The sequence below is a fragment of the Athalia rosae genome, chromosome 7 (genome assembly GCF_917208135.1).
Source record: "Athalia rosae chromosome 7, iyAthRosa1.1, whole genome shotgun sequence".
Lineage (NCBI taxonomy): Eukaryota > Metazoa > Arthropoda > Insecta > Hymenoptera > Athaliidae > Athalia > Athalia rosae.
In genome coordinates this window covers 15,143,566-15,167,004 of record NC_064032.1, presented here as the reverse complement: position 1 = coordinate 15,167,004, position 23,439 = coordinate 15,143,566, and the positions used below count along the sequence as shown (strand labels likewise).

Sequence of the window (23,439 nt, the reverse complement as noted above, 5' to 3'; positions counted from 1 at the left end):
ACGAATTTACTTTTAGCCGCTGCTCGTCGGACAATAATATTGACTTAATGGCGTCGTAGTGCTGCAGTTGCTGCTGCGACTGCATTGCATACGCTTGTATCGATGATATAAGCTATGGAGGCCAGATCGGTTGAGTATATGCAATGAAGAATTTTACCAACGTGTACCTCGCTATCGCTCTCTATAGATTTTCATCTTCTTCCACACCCGATAAAATCCTAAACAAATCACTGATCTCGACTACTCTGCAATGCTGCAGCTGCAGTCAGCACGTGGCGTCCGTATGACGAGATTCGGGTGATTCGCATGCGTTGAAATCCAACGAAGAAACGAATCCCATTCTGAAATATAAATACATACCTATATGTGAATAATTTACCCCGGTATATACATACTATTTTTTTTTTTTTTAACAGGTGGGCCATGTTGAGATATATACCTCTATGTACCGTAGGTGTGCAAATATTGTCGCAAAACTAACGGATGTTAGAGAAAAATCAGCACACCTGTTCACCTGAATCACCACCCCTCGCCGCTTCGCTGCAGGTGATATACATGATCTATACTGCAAGTTGAAAGATTTCACGGAATGTCGCAACGTCTTATAAATTCTGGGTATGATAACAATTTTTATTTCATTTCGTTTTCTCGATAAAATATTCAAGACGTCGATCGCGTTGCATTATCAAATAATAGAACCTGATTTTCGAGAGTTCGCTGCTGCTGCTGCTCTATGAAAATTCGATTTGGGCTCGTGTATGCGAAATTTGGAAAATTCGAGTACATTTACTGTTAATACCAAGTGCAAATGCATGCACCTACGTGGTATAATTTCGTGTATACCTATAGGACCTAGCTAGCGGTTCGGGTCGGACATAATCGCCTAGAAATGATCGTCTAATGTGATCGCGATGTGTAATTGTGGGTGTACTACTCCGAATGTAAACATATAGATATTACATATGTACTCGTATACATACATATACGCATATACATTGTGTTAAAGATTGTACAAGTGATCGGGACCGCGCGCGGTACTTGAAAGAACGTTTGGTTCTCAACGGGGATCGTGCTGCGGCGGCGGCGTTGGAAACGAGGGATACCGACACATGTTGTCCCCCGGGAGGTGGACCCCACGACCAGGACCCCCAAGAGGGTATACAACAGTACCAACGAGAATTCCGCACCGTCACATAATCATTCGATGGACCAGAGACGTAACCACCGGTGGATCGTCGACTCGAACCCGATGCGGACGAAAGATCGTGGAAATCGATCGCGCAATTTTATACTGCACGACACGAAATTCCTGGGTACCTCTCGACGACCGGTTCGAAATCGGGTGTTGCGCAGATTTTTTATCCCCCCGAATCGTGAAATCGAGGTACAAATTCAATGTGATCGATAATTACGAGATAGAGAAAAATCGTATAGAAAGATTTGCGACGGAATGAGATTTAATTGAAGATCGTTATACACCGGGATCATTGGATGGATAATAATTACTCTTTATTATTTTAGATCCGACGATCGATCCTACGACGATGGAACTATCGGATATTTACCTTTGGGAACGCGTGCCGTACGGTGTTTGAATTTTACCGATCATCATCCCCGGCGGTGCCGCAGGATCATCAAGGAGGAATTACAAACTTTCTTATGACTTTTAGAGATCCGGGCTGCAATATCCCGGAGGTCTCGAGCTCGAACCATTACGAATTATATAATTCGGCCGGCGATTTAAATCACAGCCAAAATAATTATAGGTACACGTTTTCAAATAATTACTATAGCTTCTAGACGAATCTTTGATTAATATTTCTATATCTACGATTTGAAGTCAATGCGTATGGATCGGTCTCGTTTCTGCACAGCTGATCGGAAACGCTATAGGGTTCTACATACCCTTTGCGACCCTCGGTTGCAATCAGAATATAAGACTGTGCAGATATTAGAACATTTATATACAATAATTCTCTCCAAAGTTGTATGTGCGACTAAAGTGTAACATACAGTACCTATATTATGTGTACATGAAATGTACAGAGGTAGAGCTCAGGGAGGGCAGGGGGCGGGAGGGGGTAAGGGTGGGAGAATATTTTTTGGTGGGGGAAAATAAGGAAGCTACGTAAAATCGTGCAGCTATGAGATTGAAAGGCGTTCGTAGTAGGAGGAGCCAGGAATAACCCGATTGGACTCTGACTAAAGAGGATAATATGGTAACCATGGTAACCCTCTTACTTCTCGGAGCCGCTGCTGCGCGGATCCCGAGAGATGGTTCGCGACAAAATATGAATCGTGTAAATGATATATCTACACGCGTGTATGAAAATATATCCCCACGTATACGTGGGGATATATGTAGGCCCGGAGAGGGGAATACCGGGCGAGAGCAAAGGGAAGGGGTAGGGGGATGAAAACGAACACGCGCGTGATGTCAGGAAGCAACAAGTGTCCATGTGTGTACGTATATTACATATCGCGTGATACGTGCGTCTAGAATATATGCTTATACGCAGAGGAGGTTTAGGAGGTTTGGAAGCGTGGAGAGTGAGAGAGAATAAGACTGACTTTGTAGACTCCGCCTCCACCTCCGCATGGCCTCGTGGTAACGAAGTCGCCCTGGGGCGACGGATAAAACCACCACTGACTGCACTTGAGTTCGGAACGTTTCACACGATCCACACTTAACAAATTTTCTTAAGCCTAAAGAATTAAAAACCGACGGTGTCAATTTGTATGAATAATACCGCAGTGTAATTTTTACAAGAGTTCGAATTTTGAAGAATTATCAACTTGATAAAATAGATTAATTAAATAATTTCAACAAACAATTTTAAATCGAAAATGATTTTAAATATTGTATCATGGCGGTAACAAATCCATTTTATTTATATACTTTTTGAGTGATTTTTCTTTTAATTGAATTGCATTGGATAAAAAAAAAAACATATTCTGATTATTCGATTATGGCTGCAGGGAGTTATATAAATGCGGAAATCGTGTGATCATGATTGTCTAAAAAAGTTTCAGTAATTTTATACACGTAATTATGTTCAATACGGGATAAGAAATAATTAAAATATTTCTATAAACAAAAAATTGATCGCAACACAATCTATAAAAGTGTACAGGGGAAGTCTTAATAATTTCTGTGTGAATTCGAAGAAAATGAACTTGAATTAAAAGAGAAAAGAACGAGACGTCAACTACGGAGATATTGAACACGATTGAAATATGAACGTTACAATGGGTGACCAATCTTCCGGATCGTCGCAAAATCTGTCGGGAATAATAATCCAGGATATATCAAATGCATCGTCTGGAGGCGCGGCGTCAAAGACAAATAACAATAACTGCAGCAACGTATCAAAGAAGATAATAGCCGTTAATAACGCAGCTGCAATCTGCAGCGGCAACGATAAAAATATCATAAAATACGAGGAATGCATAAACGATGAAAATAACGTGGACGAAAGTTTTAATAAAAATAATCGTACAGTCTCAATGAATAGCAAAAATATTATCTCATGCAGTACCTCCGATAAAGATCTTCGCAATTTGAGTGTCAGTGGGTGCGGCGATTCTACCGCTGCGGCAGCCAATTCAATTGCTGATATCAGCAGCGGCGGTAGCAGCGTAAATCCTAAAAACAACAACAACAACAACAACAATAAAACTACCAACAACAACAACAACAATAATAATAGTAAAAATAAAAATAAAAATAAAAACCTCGCAAATGCTTCAACAGCAGCGGTTAATAATATTTCTCCCGGTGCCGGCGTTAACGGTGGTGAAGGAATCAGCGCTGCCGTTGCAAAAGTCCTTAAAGGATACGATTGGACATTGGTACCTGTGGCCACGAAGTAAGCTTTTGATAAAAATATATAACGCGTTAATTAATATATAATAACGCATCCAATACTATTAGATATTATACCGTAATGTATAATTCATGAATCAAGACGTGCCATATTTTTGCGTGCGCATTCTCCCCGCAAGACGTTTCGTTGCACATGCGTTTATAATAAATACATATATTTATAGGTTTAACGATATACACCTATATCTATCGCTTTGAAAATATCTATCAAGTTCGTACTACGGGTCATTATAATGTCCGTCAACCCTATCGCGCGTTATGCTATCGCGTATCATATGTGTATATAGTGCAGCTTAGTATATATATATAATATTTAACATATATACACAGCTAGCGCAGGGTCAGTAACGCGGTATTATGATATTTATAATATTTATAATATAATATTGTATATGTAATTAGTGCAGGGGCGCTTACTTACGTAGACACGTATATATAATATATAAATATCTATGTATATTTATATAGGTATATATGTGTATATTATGAGTTTATCGCAACGTCTAGTGTCACTGAACTACTCGCGGGATAAAGAATCGATCATCGCATCGCATCAAAACGCAAGTCTCACGACGACGACGACGACGACGATGATGATGATGAGGATGACGATTATGGGAACTTATACGGTATGAAATTAGCAACATATTATACATTAGTATGTATAATGTGTTCGTATATAGTAAAAAATACCGCACTATTAGCACCCCTTTATGTACATAAAGATGCAGTGAAGCGAAACACCATATAAGCGTCGCGCGAATACATACGTACAAGTATATATATTTATATGGCTAAGAAGTTGAAAATATTCTTAGGGAAAATTCAACACTTATTATACCGCTAACTCAATTATGACGTTCTTGTTTCCACAGCCTGGGAAATACTCGAACTTGCATCTGCATCTGCGGCGGTAGCAAGTATCAGCTTTATTATCCATGATATTTCGCACCGATGCAAATCACGAGACGATTACGATAAATAATCTGAGCTATAAATTATTCCCATGGATTCCAAAGCGAGCAAAAAAATCCTCGCAAAACTAAACGCGGTTGTCATTGTCATTAGTTATATCGCGATATACATCTATAGCTCTGATTAATTTGAACAATTAGAAATAATAATTACGCTGTAGTATATATATACCCATATCTATTGAGTAATATGATTAATCAAACGTCGCCATGTTATGTACACGTAATACATAATATAAATAATATAATATACCACGTAGAGTGTAATAAGGTGATCTGGTATTCGTATAATTGCTCTCTCGTTAATGTACGGTATAAAAATTCTCTACTATAAGCCCTCGTGCATAGCGAGCTCGAATATAACGTCTACCTACTTTATAGCGTTGGTATAATACGTCGTCACCGTCGGGATCACTTTCGGAGTAGCTTTAAAAAGCGCCTGTTGCTGAAGCTGCTGCTGCTGCTGGTGGTGCTGCTGCTGCCGCCGTTGCTCCTCACGCAGACGTCCCGGCCGACGAAAACACTTTTATAACGACGTTTTTATAAACATATTTTCAAGCTCCGACGTCGAAACTCCCCTTAAGTCACGCTCGTTGCGATACGGCAGAACCGCTCGCGCGCGATCCCTGAAAAAAAAATATAAAAGCTCAAAATATATGCGTATAAATTGAATTTTTTTATTAATATTTATACACTCGCTATTATACTATGATTGTTGTTATATACATCAAACGCAAATGGGGTATATATAAAGGTACCCATAAATTCCCGTATATTGTACAGGTAAAAACAATTTTCCATCCGTAATTATCCGGTATATTTGTCAAAATTCTTTCGGAATAAAATAACGCATTTGTGTATGCGTGTGCGCGTATGTATACAAATGTGCATAGGTGGAGCGTGGGGTCGGTTTATCTCGAGTTGGAGCCCGAGGGGGTTATCAAGGGCCGTGTACAGGGTACAATGTTTATTCCTACTGATATAAGTTGATGGGGGCGATAGGCTTGTTAAGGTTTTTATTCCCATGAAACCTATGGGAATTTTTACTTCCCCGGAGTCGTGAATTTCTACGTACACTATACCGCTGCATACCCATACGTATACATTTTAATAGTCCCACGAATACGATGTGTAAATACATACACATAGGATTTCGAAAGGTTCGCGCTCTCGCGGTCGTATCATATATTGTAATAAATACGTCGTACCTAAAAGGTACGTATTGTACGTAAGAAATACATTCGTATGTGCGACATATCGTTCGGCGAGTTTATGCAGAGTTGTGTAAGAAATGAGAAAAATTTTGGATGTTTAAAAAAGAAAGTTTTTTGCGAACAATATCGTCGGATAAATTTCCGAAGGGCCGCGACGTTGTCGTTGGGTTTTTTTGTCTTCCACAGTTTTTGTTTAATTTAAAAAAATTTGTCATAGTTTTTTTTTTTTCTGTTCACCAACGCGTTCTTCGCGTACGTTCGGCCCTGTTAGAGTCACCGTGTTAATTTCCCTCGACTCTTAAGGTTTACATACTAGTTTAACACCAAGCTCGTTTCAAAGAGACCGCAACTATATACACAGAATATAGTATACATATAGGTATATACATCCACAGTTGAGGGTAAATACGTATCAGCTTATGAGGAAAATGAGATGCTTTTTCGAAAATAAATGACACAAAATATAACGCGAATCGCGATGTATGAAAGCATGAGAAAAATTAATATGTACACGATCGTCGATCGTAGGGTACATTCATCTTAATTTCTATGCTATATGAAAAGCTACGTATACACAATATACCCAAGGAATTTGAATACACGTGTACGTATACGTGTGTATGATTCGATGATTCGTTAGATTTTTAAAAGTCACAACGATCGTGACATGAGAATAAAATTTTTATTACATTATACTTTTGATCGAGTCATCTTAAATTCTGCTTTTATATATATGTATATATATATATATATATATATATTTTAACTGGAAGGGCTGTGATCGTTGTCAGTATCGTAAGAACGTTAAGGGATATATAACGTCCGCGGGATCAAGCGCACTCGAAACTTGTTATTTTAGGCTCTTCCATAACTATAATAATCCAAGACGTAGATCCATCTGTGTAAAAACCAAGAAAAAAAAAGGAGGGAAAAAAATCGAAAAAAGAAAAAAATTAAATTGAAGAGAATATTTAAACCGCACGTATATATTATATTATCATCTTCAGAATGCGTAAGAACGTTTGTAATAATATTATACTTAATATATGAATGTCTTCGTTGGATATTAGAAATCAATTAATAACGATGACGACTTTATTTTTGCGTAAAGTGGCGATGAAAAATTATTACCTGTATATTTGCTTCCAGGGGTTCGGGTGACAAGAGAGCGGCACACGTAAAAAGACCCATGAACGCTTTTATGGTTTGGGCACAAGCAGCCAGAAGGAGATTGGCCGATCAGTATCCACAATTGCATAATGCGGAGCTTTCAAAAACGCTTGGAAAATTGTGGCGGTGAGTAAAATCCAAATAAATTTCCATGGGGTTCGATGAGTGCGAATGTAGTCAGGGACGTTGTCCATTTATACGGATTTTCACTAGAATTCTATCGGATGCCGACGGCGATGACATTCCCTTTGACCTTTAGATGCTCCCATAGTGATTTCACGTTTCAATTCGACGCTGCGGAGAAGTGATACAAAGAGAAAAACAACAAACTCTGAAACAAAAATAGTCAATTATATTTATATTCGACAATTTGGTTCGTATGCGGAGCACGTTGATCCAGCTTATAAATAAACTGAAAAATTTTCTTACCTGCAGACTTATAAAGCGAACTATGGAAATACATATGTATTGAATACACGTGTACATGCTATAGCCATGTAGAATATATAGGTATGTAATCCACGTTCACGCATCGCTTCTAAAAAGTAATTATTTAGCACCTCTCGAAGTGGCCCAAACCCTGTTAGCATCCGATCTCAAACATGAAAGTTATCTTAGAGTCGGATATGCAGGATAGGAATATGGTCGGCGCCTGCGGGGTGTTTTCAAAATTTTCATCAATATCTATAAATCAAAAAAATACCCATGAAAGTAAAAAAAAATTACCATATACGAATACGTGTGTGTAAGAAAATGAATGAATAAATTAAAAAAAAAGACTGAATCTCAGGTGAAAATCGGTGTAATATAGGTATAAAAGACGCACAAGATACAAACGATATAATATTTGGGTACGTAATACATGGGTAATCGAACAATACCCCATAGTCATCCTGTGTAATTATCAATAATATACCTATATATACACAGATATAAGTACAGCTATATATTATACCTGATGGTTTAACGAGTCGAACAAATGTTTTATCCCAATAAGTAATTCGATACGATTGTTATTATGTAGCTAGCTTATGTCCATCGTACCTAATAAGTCGAGATGAATTTTATAACTGTACTACAAAAAGATGTAACAAATTTATCTGAAGGATTTTGAATTGCAACGTTTAATGTGATCAAATACACATTTGTACCCGTATGTATAGTATATACATATCTGACACGTGCCTATGGAATATATAGATATTTATGTATACCCAAGCATTTGATTATACCTATATACATTAGACGGAGGTATAAAAACGACGCATTATGTAAATGCGATTGACCTGAAAATTCACGTTTGAGTAATATCGTCCTCAAATATTACAGTCGATATTTCGAAGCGTGATAAATAAATCCTTCGGTATAAACGACAAAGAGAATATATCCCGTGTAACTACGCGCGAACCAACAATATCTGTGTAACTTAAAGACGTACGTATCGTATGTGCTTTTTATGTACATAACACATACGTGTACACCGATTTCCCAGGTGCGGGTATAAAGATCGTTCTGCGCGGCACGTTTTTTTTTTCAACCACCCCACAATATTTCTATATTTATCTAGCCATTCTTTTTTTCTATATACGTGTGTATATAAGTGTAATACATATGAATGAATTCTTGTACATAAAATACAATATTTGTCCTTCGAGATATCGAGGGGTAGCTACGCACAGCAGCAACGGAGTTATAAAAGTGTAATCAAAATGTGAGTTTGTATCCGCGTATACCTATAGGTGTTGCAGGTAAAATGTACATACATTGAGTTGATACATATGTACATACGTAGGTACATGAAATGTACATAAGTCGACGAGATCACACGGCAGCTGCCACCAAGGATTCCTGTACAGTGCGCGTACTTTTCTTTCCCTATCTTTTTTGTCTTCTTTTGGATTTGTATTTTCACCCAAGTTTATTATGGAGGAAATCCGGCCGGTGTGACGTTTACTATATTTGATTTCGAGCGAGCTCGAGGCTGCATCTACCGTTTGCAGGGATAAAAGTTCATCAGCTGTACATGCAGTTGAGTCGAATTGATATGATATATACAACTAATTTGGAACTCGACGCAATTAAAACTGTATACAATTAGTAATTTTAGAGATACAATTTTAGTACCTAAGTGTGACTACGTAATCGAAATACGATGGACATAATTTAGGGTCTCTTGTACAGACCAGATCGCATATAGTTTGACCCTGCATCGGCTGGTCGATCGTCGTCTCCTTCGCATCTGGCATCGTCAGAATTATACTTGAGATATATCCTGATATATGATCGTGACCCCCCACTTCCATATTACCACTCGCGCCTACGAGGGAATAGAGAGAAAAATAAAAACAAATCAAAAAAAAAAAAAAAAGGAAAAGAAAAAGAAAAAGAAAAAATAAGAGGAAGTAAAACTGAAATGGATAATATTATATACAGTAGAAATATAACTCGAGACAAAGTCCATTGACCAGATGGAGAGAATTTTAAGAGTGAGCAGACATTATAGTATATGTATATCGTGCATTGCGTAGGTACATACGTATCGAATAGCAGTGTGTACCTATATGTGGAAATCAGTCGAATGCGCTTATAAAGAAATTAATATACAAAAAATTAATCAACATTGCAATCCGTAAATAAATGTATACGACGTACGACACAAAAATTCCGAATTCCGTTATGCTTTCATGTACATAATTTCTAAGATAATAATAATAATGAAAAAACTTATCGGAGTGAAAAAAAATTTTTACGAGCAAGTTATAGGAACCCTTGAAAAAAATTACGAGCATACCGCGCGTGCATTATATACATATGCGAGGATATATGGGTGTTTTATAAAATTTATTTATTATTATTATTGTTAACTTACGTTAACTGAACTCTCGGTATATCGGTATTGGTGGTGGCATTGGTGGTGGTGGCTCAAGATTCAAAAGAACACTAACCAGACCCACGACGTGACTGCGACGTTCGTCATTAACACGAGCTAGTTTCGGTCCCTTCAAGTCTCCCTTGAAGAGGAAGAAAAAATAAGAAAGAACATTCGGTTGAAAATGATTCATGACAGAAGTTGATTTAGGAGTTCCTTACAACTGCTAACTATTTTTCTATATATACGGATATGACTTTTCAAAATGATTTCGTGCTTACATATTCCATTTTATTTATTCATTCATTTTTCTTTTTGTTTCCTTGTGCAGATTATTATCGGAATCGGACAAAAAACCATTCGTCGAGGAAGCCGAGAGACTCAGAGTTATACACAAACGTGAACATCCGGATTACAAATATCAACCGCGTAGAAGAAAACAGAATGGAAATGGTATCAGAGAAAATTCGCCATCTAGAAGCCAGAGCAACGTTACCTTCAGCGTATCCAGATCGTCGTTTAAACAAGAAGAAAGCAGCAGTCCAGCTTCTGGTAATATCAGAGGACACGTTCAAGGCGTTCCTCCGGGAATTCAAGGACCAACGTCGCCGCAAAGCACCAAAAGTTCTTCACCTCCAACGACACCGCGTCACGGTCTCTCACCTCTGACACCGCCGACTACCCCCAGGGATCAACAACATTACGCGATCAATATGCAGGTTCGATTAAAAATGGAATTTTAACATAACATTATGTCGATTGAATCTGTTGAAAATCAACGGATCAATTAATCAACTGTTCGTCAATGTTCACGACACAGGGTGTAGGGAATACTCAGCAACACAACAACGGAGGTGTCGGGGGTGCAGGTAATTGTGCTTCGTTGCCCTCGCTTTATCACCATCAAGAATTGGTGACGTCCTCGACATCGACAACGTGTCTGGAGTCGCACCATCGTCATCATCACAACAGCCAAGGCCAACTACACCATCAATTGCATCATCATCATCATCATCATCATCACAACAACGGCAACAATAACGGAAACCACGAAAATCGTGGAGAAAATCAAGAAAATCATCACGACCTGCGGTACATCGAAGTGGGAGAGTGCTTGTCGGTGGACGATGGGCACATAACAACCCTCGGTAACTGTTTGGGTGGGGTCGTTGGATTGAACTTACCTCTTTCGCTCAACGAATGTGAAGTCGAGAGCAGCGAACTCGACCAATATCTTCCGGCACCACCGCATCATTACAATCCCACGATTGTTCCACCGCCATGTTCCCTCTCTTCGCAGTGGTTGACGAACAGGTGAATCTGCGGATGTTAATTTGCCAGTTGATCATTCGTTCGTTGATTAATCTTATTTATTTTTTATCGTCGAATCACAGGTACGAATTGATCGAAGGAGCCGAGGATCACAATGAGAATAACGAAGATGAAGATGAAGAAGACGAGGATGAAAGTGACATTGTTGACATCGATGTTAACGGTGAAAACATCGTTGGCTCCGGTGTGAGTTCCAGAAAACGTCATTGTCCGGGTCACCGTACCGAAATTCCGTCGTCATGGAACGATAACAATCGACCGCACGAAATGGTTTGTTATCACGAGCTCCAACCTCCGTTGCAGTCTTCTTTATCTTCTTCCTCCTCTTCTTCTTCTCTGCAATCTCTGCCACCTCTGAATTACATAGCTTTGAATCACGGTCAGGTTATTCACCATCATCACCATCACAATAATGTTAATCCGCTAAACAACTCCGGTGAAAATCATGTGAGAATAACATCTACAACACCACCCACAACTGCAACTACTTCAACAACTACTAGAACAAATAATCATCCTTTAATAAATATTCAATCGACTAATAATTCTTACAACGGTCAGTACATCCAGCATCGTTTGTTACATCCCTCTAATCCTTCGGGCATCGAAGAATCCTGGAACAATTATTATTTGTAGTGCATAACATAGAATACACATATATTCAATATAAGTATACCTATAATCATCAAAATCGATCTGCCGCAAAGAAAGAAAGACCGGAGAAAGAAGAAAAAATTATTTTCGTATCATGGTATCATTCAACATTTTTATCTTACTATTATTAGTATCACGATAAAAATTCACGCGATCTACGCACCAATTTTTCTTGTATAAATAATACACGTATAGCTGCACGCAAAGTATGATACCAATAATAATAATAATGAAGATTTTTTTTTCTACTCTCATGTATTATACATATCTACGATAATATTCCATGACATCATTCCATGACAGCCGTATACACATAACATTATATACACATAACAGTGTACATAATATATACGGATATATGCTATTTGATCCATTCCAAAGGCAAATTCAAATACATGACGTATAATTTTTGAAAATCATTGAAAAAAAAATGATAGAAAGAAAAGAATAATTAATCAATGAGACGAAAGAAATCTATCGAACTGCAATCGGTAGAAAACGATACAAAATATAAGTACATATGAAACGATCGTAATAACAATAACAATAATGAACGATGATAAGTAAATGCTAATTAATGATAGCCATACACATATATTTCACAACGTGTATAGTATGAAATTAGGTATTATGACCATTAATTTCTTTTCTTCCCCTATATGAAATATGTGTAATAATCATGTGTAAAACCAATATTAATATAACGCGCTATAAAAGTTGTTGGTTATCGCGTGTTAATTGTTATTGTTATTATGTTATCGTTTATTTTGACATTTTATTTTATTATTGTTGGATTATTATTATTATTTTTTCAATTATTATAGCGAGAGAACGAGAGATAGTAAAGCATATATTTATTGAATTTTTATTATTGCCGCACAATATTATAACGCGAGTTATCTAACGAGTATATGGAGAAAGAAGAAGATGAAGAAGAAATAAAAGAAAAATGAAAAGAAAATGAAGAGAAAAGAGGAAGAGCAAGAAAAAGACACATATTACCGTACACGCACATTCAAGAGTATACATATAAGTAAAGAAAAATTAAGATATATGATTCCACAATCCACATATACCTACCTAATTATTTACACACGTATTCTCCACGTAATTATATTGGTTTTTTGTTTTCACCTGAAGAATATGAAAAAACACGTACAATTAGCAGAGTTTGAATGACGAACAGGATTTCTAAGCATCTAGTTAATCGTGTATTTTGGAATTAACGATATATTTGTAAGATTAATAATAATAATAATAATAATAATAATGATAGTAATAATAGCAATGATAAAAGTTATTATTATTGTTGGACAGCACCAAGGATTAGGAGATACGATAGATATAATTATGCTTATACACACATTTATGAAAAAGACGAATTAATGATAATAATTTTTTGTACATTGATTATGTTATTATTATGATGATAATCATCATTATTATATATGAATATATGTATATATATTCACGAAGAAGAAAAAAAAAACCAAGAATTAAACGAAGAATTTTCTCTTGAGAGAAAGAAAAGAATTATATCACGTGCTTTACAATTGATTTACAACCTAAATCCACTAAACCGCATTTATGTTAGATACAGGACATTTTCCTACCATAATTGGACCCCAAGAACACGATTCCGTCGACTAAATTGAGCTGCGAATTTTTCCCATCGAGATATGTCAATTTTTCTACTCCAAAAAGTGAAAAATTGGCGATAACTTGGTCAATTTTATAGATAAACCAGTTTAACTTGTGAATTTGGATTCCTGCAGATATCCAAACACATGGGAATATTGTATAAGACTCGATAAGAAAAAATTGTCGAATTTTGGCCCAAATTTTGAGCAGGATGATAGTGATAATCGTGGTGAAATACAATAAACTGAATGAATAACAAACAAAAATGCTGATAGAGGTACGTATAGAAGTATATCATACTATAAAACTTTTATATAAATTTACTCGTGACGACGTAATCAAATAGTGCTATCATTTATTACGTATGTAAATAGGTATGTACCGTGAAATAGGTACGTGGGAACTGATTGTGAGGTTGGATGAAAGATTACACGTATAAGAAATCTGATACGCAGCGGCAAATTGTAATGCGATTTTGAACATTATTTTTCAATCTCGACCGTTAATAAACTTTGAAAAACATTGGTACTTCTTTCAATAAAAATTAGAGATAAAGAAGCAACCGTCGTTATTCACCCGGTACATTATGCATGTAAAATTTGCCAGCAATATAATAATGACATACATTTTTACATGCGGTATACACGGACGCGTGTTTCCTGGGGCGTGTCATATTTTTGACCCCGAGATAAAAATTTATTCCGCCGATGCTTGCACGCTTCAATATATATGGTAGAAAATCCGGCATCATCTGTAATATATGATCATGACGCGGTCCAGATTTGATCGATGTTCGTTATGGATTGCTCGATATTAAATTAAAAAAAAGAGCGTATCTACTTACGGGTATAATATACAAAGAAACGATTTCATTGATATTCCCTGAAGTGAATATTATATGTACATATATACATGTGAATATCTTTTTTCAGACTACGCCGCATATATAAAATGTACAATTTCTCGGGATCCACGAAACAATAATCATTTTCCTTAATTTCACGGTACATATAATGAGATCCATTCAGAATTATTTATTTTATCGCTATTCGGACACATCTATGCACGTACATATTTCTATATGAAGTTGGTTAGTCTTTTCTCTCGTCTTGATTTTTTTTTTTTTTCGTTTTTATCATCGTTAAAATATTCAATGTTTTTACTTTTTTATTTTATTAGTTATTTTTTCCCCCGATTTCCATTTAATATAATAATCAACGGACATTAGGAATTCGTGTATATAATCATCTTATCGTATATAAAAGAAGCCGCCACATATGCCATATTATTTATTTATTTTTTTTTTCTTTCTAAACATATCTCAAACGTAATGAATACAATCTTAACAATTTCACGTACGATTTGTCGTCGTAGAAAAATGAAAAAAATAATAATTTATACACTTGCGGTACATGGGATCATGACGCGCGATATGAATTCATACATGTGCGGATAAATATTTCATTTTAAAGCGTGGAAAAAAAAAAAAAAAATACTTTACGTTATTGAATTGATTAATAACGAAGAAAAGTCTGATACAATATTCTAACTCTCGAGTTTACGAGCATCGAAGCGACTTTGCTCGAAGAACGTCGAGTGATGGTTTTGTAGCGAGAAGAGTTATAGTTTCGTTGCAGATCATACGATGACGAAAAGAATAAAAATAAGAAGAAGAAGAAGTAGAAGAAGAAGGTCCGAGTGGTTAATTTGTTCCAAGCTGTTGCTGAAGTTGAGACTTTAAAAAAGTTTAGAGAAAATGATCATCGCTCGCGATAGTCTGACTGACACCAACGGACATAAACCACCATTGGTAACGTAAGTAAGTACAAATAAAGTACAAAACTAGAGGAGGAAACGGAGATCGGTTCCCGGAAAGATTTTTGTTGTTTTAGTTTAAAGTTCCATTAGAGCTCCAGCGTTGCCGTTGGACATATGTATATACGCATATATGTATACGTTAACATTGCACAGAGGTCAACTATTAGGGTCACCACCTCGACCCGATATAATATAATAGATATCGAAATCTAAAATTCAACTTCGTGAGATTATATCAGCCTCTTCCCCCGAAAAAAAAAGAGAAATTAAACAAAAAGAAACCAATCACAATTCGGCGAAACGATAAGAAACGTCAGGATAAAGATGATAAGCACGCATCACGAGAGAAAATTCTATCTGATAATTTTAGAAAAATTATTTAGAAAAATATTAAATTCATATTTTGCGAAGAAATTTTGAAAAATTGAGTTCCGGCCGTAAAGAAAAAAAAAGGGGGCGAAACTGGGAAGAAGGGGGAGAAAATATATTTCTCCGCGTTTAGTGTAAGGAGATCTGAAGATCGTAGCGGATGTTCGTACCATTGCGCATTTATATACCGCCCTGTTTAAATTGCACGCTCCGCATTGCCCCGTGAATATTTGCAGATCAACGTCGTTTCTTTCCCCATGCGATGATAATTCGACTCCTCCTTCGTTCTGCATAAGCGTACGCTGCACTTACGAGTGGGGGGGGGGGGGGGGGGGGGGAACCCGTAACACCCCCGTATAAATGGCTTTTATTATCACTGCGAAGTGATCTTAAATTCTCAACGGTCTGAACGTAATATAATATTTTACGCGTGTACGTGTATGTAAGCGTACGTATATCGCAATAAACTGCACGTCTAAGAAAACTACGCGGCTGACCGCCACGTGTGGTACAGTTTGAATCCCGCGAGATCTTGCAGTCGATACAGAAATGGCGGAATTTAAACGAAAACTCTCTTCGTTATATACGTATACGTTATGTTACCAAGATTTAATTGACTATATCATGGATTTCTTCCCCCTTTTTTTCCATTTTTCCCAAACATTAAAAACTAATTTCTCTCGGTCCATCGTCTGCATCGCGTCGGTACGTGCACAATGCACGTGATGAAACTCAAGAGCGTTCTTTTTTCCGACCGTAATTAAAAGTAGAAGTTGGGAGAAAAAAATTTAAGTATATTACGTACGCGGTCGTCTATTATACGCGTACATGTCCAGCTAGTTTATGTTACACCTGCAGTGCCTAGTTTGCTTTAAGATTTACGATTATCGTAGTGCAGTATTTTTAAGGGAAAAAAGGGGGTGAAAAAATGAAAAAAAAAAAAAAAAATTTCAAAACTTCCAAACACGAGACTTTTACGCTTGTCGCCATATCCGTGTAGTCTAAACTCTAGCTCAAAATTCTCCGTCGTGTAGGGTGGTAATAAAAGTAAAAATTGTTTTACAAACCGTACGCGCACTCCGATATGCATATATATATATATATATATAATTAGTTCGTATACGTATAGGTGTATACGGTTTCGAAAAGTATTATTTTAGTGTAACTGTACACGGCGAAGTCCTTCATAATTTTATCGTTTCACGAGTGAGGAAGAAAAATCTAAATAAAAGAGCCCGAAAGAGTAGTGGGAGAATTTTTCGACGGGTCGGTTGTACCGCAGTTTTGCCTCTTTTCAAACTGTAATACAGGCAATTGCTTATTCAAAGAAATTAATAACAATTAGTAAACGATTGAATAAAATTCACGAAATAATAGATTATCATCATTGAATAGATTCGTCGTCTCACCTCATTCGCCCTATTTTATTTTCCGTCCCTTTTTTCTCACTTTTTTTTTACCTATAAATATAGCCGGCCGTTTACGAACGTCAAAATTCTCTCTCTATATGGTTCTCGTACCATAACGATAAGTTCAGACGCAATATAAATAAATGCGAGACTCGATATATGCGCAGAGAAATCTCTACCGACGTATTATATGTACTATATATATTTTCTGTATATATTTCTACGGTAATCCGATACCCATGTACACGGTGTATCGTATATTATAGGCGAACAATTTTTAATTTTTGGCATTTCTCGAGTCTTTGGAAAAAAAAATGTCTTCCTCGAAAAAAATAAAAAAATTATTCAAATAAAATCAACAATATTTTTCTCCTCTTCCTCCAAGTTTTTCTTCCGACTATGAGGATGATGGTGATTACAATGATAACGATTTGGGACTTACAAGAGACGTCAAACGGCGCATCGTATACACCCATACGTATACATACGTCAAGTGGAGGATCGGATAGGTTTGACGTAAAAATTAAAGTTGGTCGCAGGCGTACGGACGCGGCGTCGGCTGAACCGGACAATTTAAAAGAGTATAGAATTTCCCGGCTGCGTTATTTCAATCCTGACACTCTTCGGGATTTTCTTGCTCCCGCGGGTTCGTTTGACACGGGATAGCCGATAATAACACACTTCTCCGAGCGTGGTGAGCTCGATGTGCGTATATAGTCCGGGTGAAAAAAAGAAGACATCTTCCAGCTATAATATGCTACAGGATCAACGAATAAAAATTCATAGACTCTGTAATAATAAATCGAAAAAAGGAATCGCCATTCGATAAATAATAAAAAAATAAAAAAAAAACATAAAATAAGGGTATGAAAAACATGTGCATTGATTTTGCCGATGCAGCTTATAGGTATGCACGTTCGATACATGGGTATACGTATACCTACTGAGAGTGCTCTCCCTCTCGAGCTACACTTGATCCGAGAAAGTATAGGATTTTTTGTAAATTTTTATAAATGTTTTTTCTTCATTTTTTTCTTATGCCCGAGCCCGATCTCCGACGTCGACTCCGTGTGCATGCCGACGTACACCCCGCCGCATATCCTCTGTAAGCTGTTGGTTATAGTTGCGTCTGATAAAATCTCGCCGGTTCGCCCTTTGATAAATCGCTAACGGAAATTAATACAAAAACTTACCCATGGTGCAAGACTCACATAAATACGCGTATGCACGTATAACGACGAACCTTTCCTCTTCGCTCTAAATGTTCCACGAGCTTAATTGGCGCGTTTATATACGACGACTGTACGACGATGATGGGCAGAGCGAAAATGAAGAAAGAACGAATATATATATATATATATCTATCTTATTCTCCTCTTTCGTGATTTTTCACAAAGTGAAAGATATATAATATACCGTAAATATATATATAGTTGAGTTGGAACAAAATCAGCTTTCACAATGATCTCAGAATCAAATCCATCTGTCAAATCATTGTGAAAACCAGTTTCGTCTGAATAATTCTTCTTAGCGTATAACGTCCGAATCCGCAGCTATACGTAGAGAGATTCCCACGTCTGTATTCGGCGCCGAAACTTTAAGGTTTCGTCGTAAACTGAAATCAAACATCTTCGCATGTTTCCGATTAGATATAAATCGATATATGCAGTAGGTGTACGTGTATATACGTGTGTTGAATAATTTTCTAGACAGATGAGAAATATGTTGCACGTCGACAATTTATGGCATACATGTATCGATGTATCATCGTGAATACACACGAGCCGGTACATCTGTGAAAAAAATTCATATAGGGATCGACCGCACGTACGACGAGATATATGCAGTATTGATACGGCCCCGTGACTTACGTGACCCCGTTAAGATTTGCTGGAGTTTTATGTTACACTTATTACACATATTGAAAGGTATAATGGCGTATTACTGCCGCGGAGATAGGGAATCGGAATATATATATCTCGTTTCCTCTATATGTATGTGAATATGGAACAGATGGGACGAAAAAAATTGATGGGTAAAAGGGATGGATAAATCATGTCTGTAAAATGACGAATTAATCAATCAACTCATATTTCCAATTCTTCACCAACGAAATCTTGTTCAAATTCTTCCTTCTTCTTACTTTTTCAAAATATTAAAATTACAGCAATTAATTGAACGAATATTCGCATAATTCGGTGAATAAATATCAGAAACGTAATCTTTTTCCGTACAAAATTAAATATGAAAAATTGATGAACTAATTTTATTTTATAAAAAAAAAATTTCCATCATTCGGTTACCGACATTACTCTAATTATTGATTTGAATAAAAGTTAATAACCGACACGCCCCCTGTCGTACCGAGACGCGAGTAATGCAGTTTTCATTTACCATACGTGAACAATTTGTTTGTTATCAACACAGAGTCGATAATGTTCAACTTTACCGACGCACCGCAACTCGTTGCAACGACGGATAACATTTATTTTATTATAAACAAATGGAAAAGAGGGTGACCGTGTTACCGACGTCGGTACACATGACGCACACACACACACACACACACACAAATACATAGGTGTGCAACAGCTAATGAACATATTACGAAAAAATTTTAAACACATAATCGCGGTGTGTGGTAACCAAATGAACGATATAATATCTATATTAATACGATTATCATCGTCATTATTATTATTATCGTTAAATACGCACACTGAATTATAAAATGTACGTACACCAGCTTTTTCTGTACTACACACAGTGGAAAAAATGCCTCTACATTGCTTCTCTGCTGGTGCACACAACTATTGCCGATGACACGGGGACTCGGAAACCATTATTTGATATAGAGACAAACCGAGGTCAGCTTGTTGAGCGCTATTTGTACGCGTGACAGAGTTCTCTCCATGGAATTTCATTTGTATATTATATATATATAGACGGATAAATATATATATATATATATACATATATATTCATGAATCACGCGATGTTCGTACGCGGATTTACAGAATAAAAAAAATGAACCATCTCTGTATTTCTATTAAATATCATTAAACGACTGAAATATTATTGATATCAGTTTTGAGTAACTTTCGTCGCTGGTTATTCTATTCCTCCAGTTTCTCGTCGTTTTGTAATCTCAATAATTTTTTCATATATTTTCATTTCGTTTTCCTCCATCTTGACACACGTCGTATACATATGAGCGAGAACATCGCGGTGCAAATACAGCTGCGAAATCATATGATTAGAGGTATATTGTATACGCTATAAATGTAGACTCATATATTGCTACGTGTAGACGCAAGTATAACGCGTAAACGTACGTGTACAATGTATAATTATACGACTATATTTAGTATGCGTAAAATTTCAGTAAAAAATGTTACAACCATTGCGTAACTGTACATGTGTAGTACGTATATAGGTGCAGTACGTATATATATATATGGTTATAATGTTGAGGGTTACACCGTATCCTATATCTGTTTATCGCACGGTTCTAAATAGAGTTAAACGCCTCGGCAAACTACGCCTACGCAACTGTAACGTGCGTTGGACAGACACAGATGTAGATTTTTGGGTGTTCTATCGAAAATTTCGACTTTTTTTTCCTTCGTTCCGTCGTCAGTAAATGGAAGACATTTTTCTCGTGCCATTTACACACGTGTTGTGTCAATTATTTCATATACATAACCGGATACTGCACATTTTATGAACATATATAGGACAGCGGAAACCGGAAGTCGAATGAAACGCGTCTATAGGTCACGTAACACGTCCATTCGTGAACGCGACACAACGACGTTTCATGTATTTGTCGCGATGTGAAAATTTGCAAAAAATTGAAGGGTAAAGTTGGGGAAAGAGGGCGGGGAAATTTCAGTTTCCATCGGTGGAATTCACGCTACGATGTACTCGTGACAATTCGTCTGCAATGAAGAGATGTAAGTTCGGTTTTATAAACAAAAGGTCAGTGACCTCTTCGACGACGACGACGATGGACGCGATCCCTGATGAATGCCCATTAATTTGATTTATATACGTAAAACATAATATGTAATTATAAACTTGTCATCTTCGTCGTCGGTTGGACTGTGAAAATATGATAAAAATAAAAGACGAGATAAATGAATAAAGAAAATGTCTACGATATTTTTCCCCGTTCTCTTATACATACGTTGACGTCGGAGAGCCATGCGTCATCCCCCTATTATTAGTACGTTCTAATTGTTTTAATTAAGAGTAGCACACGCACGCGCACACACCACCGGAATAAATTTTGTTAGTCTAATAATAGAAAGCGTCGTACATACGTATACAATAAACACATACACAAGGACATATATCTGATCGAGAAATAGACGGAATCCGTGTAATGCAGTTGCATAGATTCATCACGAGTTTCTCTCTGTGTGTACGAAGTTAAAATTTGAAAATAAAAAAGAGAGAGTGGAAGAAAATCGATCGATCACTTCATCCGTATTGTACATCCTGTACACGAATGAAAATGTGATACCAATGTACACGAAGGATAGGTATATACATAAGGTGATACATACGCATGTAGGTACGTACGCGTTATAAGGAGAAGGTGGTGGTCGGCTGTTCTCAAAGGAGCCATTGCATTCCTTTCCCACTGGCACTTGCGGACAGCAAAAGCAAAAGCAGAGAGGAGAGGAGTATTCGGAACCAGCCGGGGCCCCTGCATCGCACACCTTATCATCTCCCTTCCTTAAAATTGACACTGAAAAAGCACAAAAAAAAAACGAACAAATAAGTAAGTAATCGATTATACGTGGGTACCTGTATCGGTCGCTCACGGTATATCAATATATAATTATCACAGGTAGGAGCAAAAAATAAATCATGTTTTTAATTGGGTTTAATATGCTTTTCTTACGTATTTTGACCTCAGGAATCCGAATCTGGAAGAAAAATTGATCTATCTCTAAAATTCACCGAGTTATCGCCAATTTTCACCTTTTTGGGATCAAAAATAAAAAATTTATTTTATGGTCTATTTTAATGTAATTTGAGCTCAGGAATACGAATCCGGAAGAAAAATTAATCTATCTTAAAAAATGACCGAGTTATCCCCATTTTTTCGCATTTTTTGGCATAAAAATGGAGATAACTCGAAGGGAAAAAATCGTAGCTCAATTTGGACAACGGATTCGTGTTCCTGAGGTCAAAATACGTAAGAAAAGTGCCATACGATCAATTTTAAAAAATAAAAATTTTTTGCCAAAATTTGAAAAAATCCAAAGGGGTACACCTTGAAAAAATCTCAAATTTTGACCAAAAATTTTTATTTTTTAAAATTGATCGTATGGCACTTTTCTTATGTATTTTGACCCCAGGAACACGAATCCGTTGTCCAAATTGAGCTACGATTTTTTCCCTTCGAGATATCCTCAAATTTATACCAAAAAATGCGATAATTCGGCGATAATTCGGTCATTTTTGAAGATGGATCATTTTTTCTTCCAGATTCGGATTTCTAAGCTCGAATTACATTAAGATAGACTATAAAATAAATTTTTTATTTTTGACCCCAAAAAGCTGAAAATTGGCGATAACTCGGTCAATTTTAGAGATAGGTCAATTTTTCTTTCAGATTCGGATTCCTGAGGTCGAAATACGTTAGAAAAGTGTCATTTGATCAATTTTTAAAAATAAAAAATTTTGGTCAAAAATTGAAAAAATCCAAAGGGGTAACCCTTGGAAAATTTTCAATTTTTGGGGAAAAATCAACATTTTTTCGAGGATTTTCCATGCTATTCTTTCGTATTTGGGCTCAGGAATCCAAATCTCAAAGCCAAAATCATCTACTCATGCAATCGATCGAGTAATCATCAATTATTCGCTGTTGGAAGCAGAAAAATTAAGACATATCGATTGGTTTTAGTCGTAGGCCTACTTTGATGCGTCGCAATTCATGCATGGGTCGTAATATTCGAATTTCTCAATTCACCAGCAAACCCGAGCTTAGCTGGAGTCAGGTAGCCACGGTTGTGGGGGTTTGTTGTGGGGCGTAACCTCTGCGCTCAGCCCTGAAGGTGACGTCTCACAACAAAGCGCTACGCTGCTG

At 36.7% G+C, this 23,439-nt stretch overlaps 3 protein-coding genes across 12 annotated transcripts in view; 1 reads left to right on the top strand and 2 right to left on the bottom strand.

Annotated features, from left to right (window-relative positions):
• Nucleotides 1-10,874, bottom strand: part of LOC105689659 (transcription factor Sox-8-like) — a 16,589-nt gene extending 5,715 nt beyond the window's left edge. Inside the window, exons 1-9 of one of the 5 annotated variants that reach the window (XM_048658498.1) lie at nt 10,610-10,874; nt 10,114-10,255; nt 9,428-9,561; nt 7,674-7,928; nt 7,206-7,575; nt 5,235-5,486; nt 3,736-3,856; nt 3,540-3,646; nt 168-341 (exon numbers count right to left, since the gene is read on the bottom strand). The gene's annotated coding sequence lies outside the window, so the exon portion shown is untranslated. Of the gene's footprint in view, nt 1-167; nt 342-439; nt 545-3,539; nt 3,647-3,735; nt 3,857-5,234; nt 5,487-7,205; nt 7,576-7,673; nt 7,929-9,427; nt 9,562-10,113; nt 10,256-10,609 lie in introns of those variants that run through there. The other 4 variants (XM_048658501.1, XM_048658499.1, XM_048658502.1 and 1 more) reach the window with 4 other exon arrangements.
• Nucleotides 1-13,147, top strand: part of LOC105689660 (homeobox protein 13-like) — a 16,779-nt gene extending 3,632 nt beyond the window's left edge. For 3 of the 5 annotated variants that reach the window (XM_048658484.1, XM_048658485.1, XM_048658486.1), the window contains exons 5-11: nt 417-615; nt 1,007-1,384; nt 1,522-1,766; nt 7,224-7,370; nt 10,445-10,832; nt 10,934-11,427; nt 11,508-13,147. In XM_048658484.1, the coding sequence (XP_048514441.1) occupies nt 1,205-1,384; nt 1,522-1,766; nt 7,224-7,370; nt 10,445-10,832; nt 10,934-11,427; nt 11,508-12,081 (2,028 nt within the window). In that variant the 5' untranslated portion in view covers nt 417-615; nt 1,007-1,204 and the 3' untranslated portion in view covers nt 12,082-13,147. Of the gene's footprint in view, nt 1-416; nt 616-1,006; nt 1,385-1,521; nt 1,767-2,126; nt 3,870-7,223; nt 7,371-10,444; nt 10,833-10,933; nt 11,428-11,507 lie in introns of those variants that run through there. The other 2 variants (XM_048658487.1, XM_012406831.3) reach the window with 2 other exon arrangements.
• LOC125501767 overlaps nt 11,906-23,439 on the bottom strand; it is a 17,182-nt gene continuing 5,648 nt past the window's right edge. Inside the window, exons 3-4 of one of the 2 annotated variants that reach the window (XM_048658521.1) lie at nt 21,924-22,092; nt 11,906-12,059 (exon numbers count right to left, since the gene is read on the bottom strand). In XM_048658521.1, coding sequence (XP_048514478.1) covers nt 12,035-12,059; nt 21,924-22,092 — 194 coding nt within the window. In that variant the 3' untranslated portion in view covers nt 11,906-12,034. Of the gene's footprint in view, nt 12,060-21,921; nt 22,093-23,439 lie in introns of those variants that run through there. The other variant, XR_007279393.1, reaches the window with a different exon arrangement.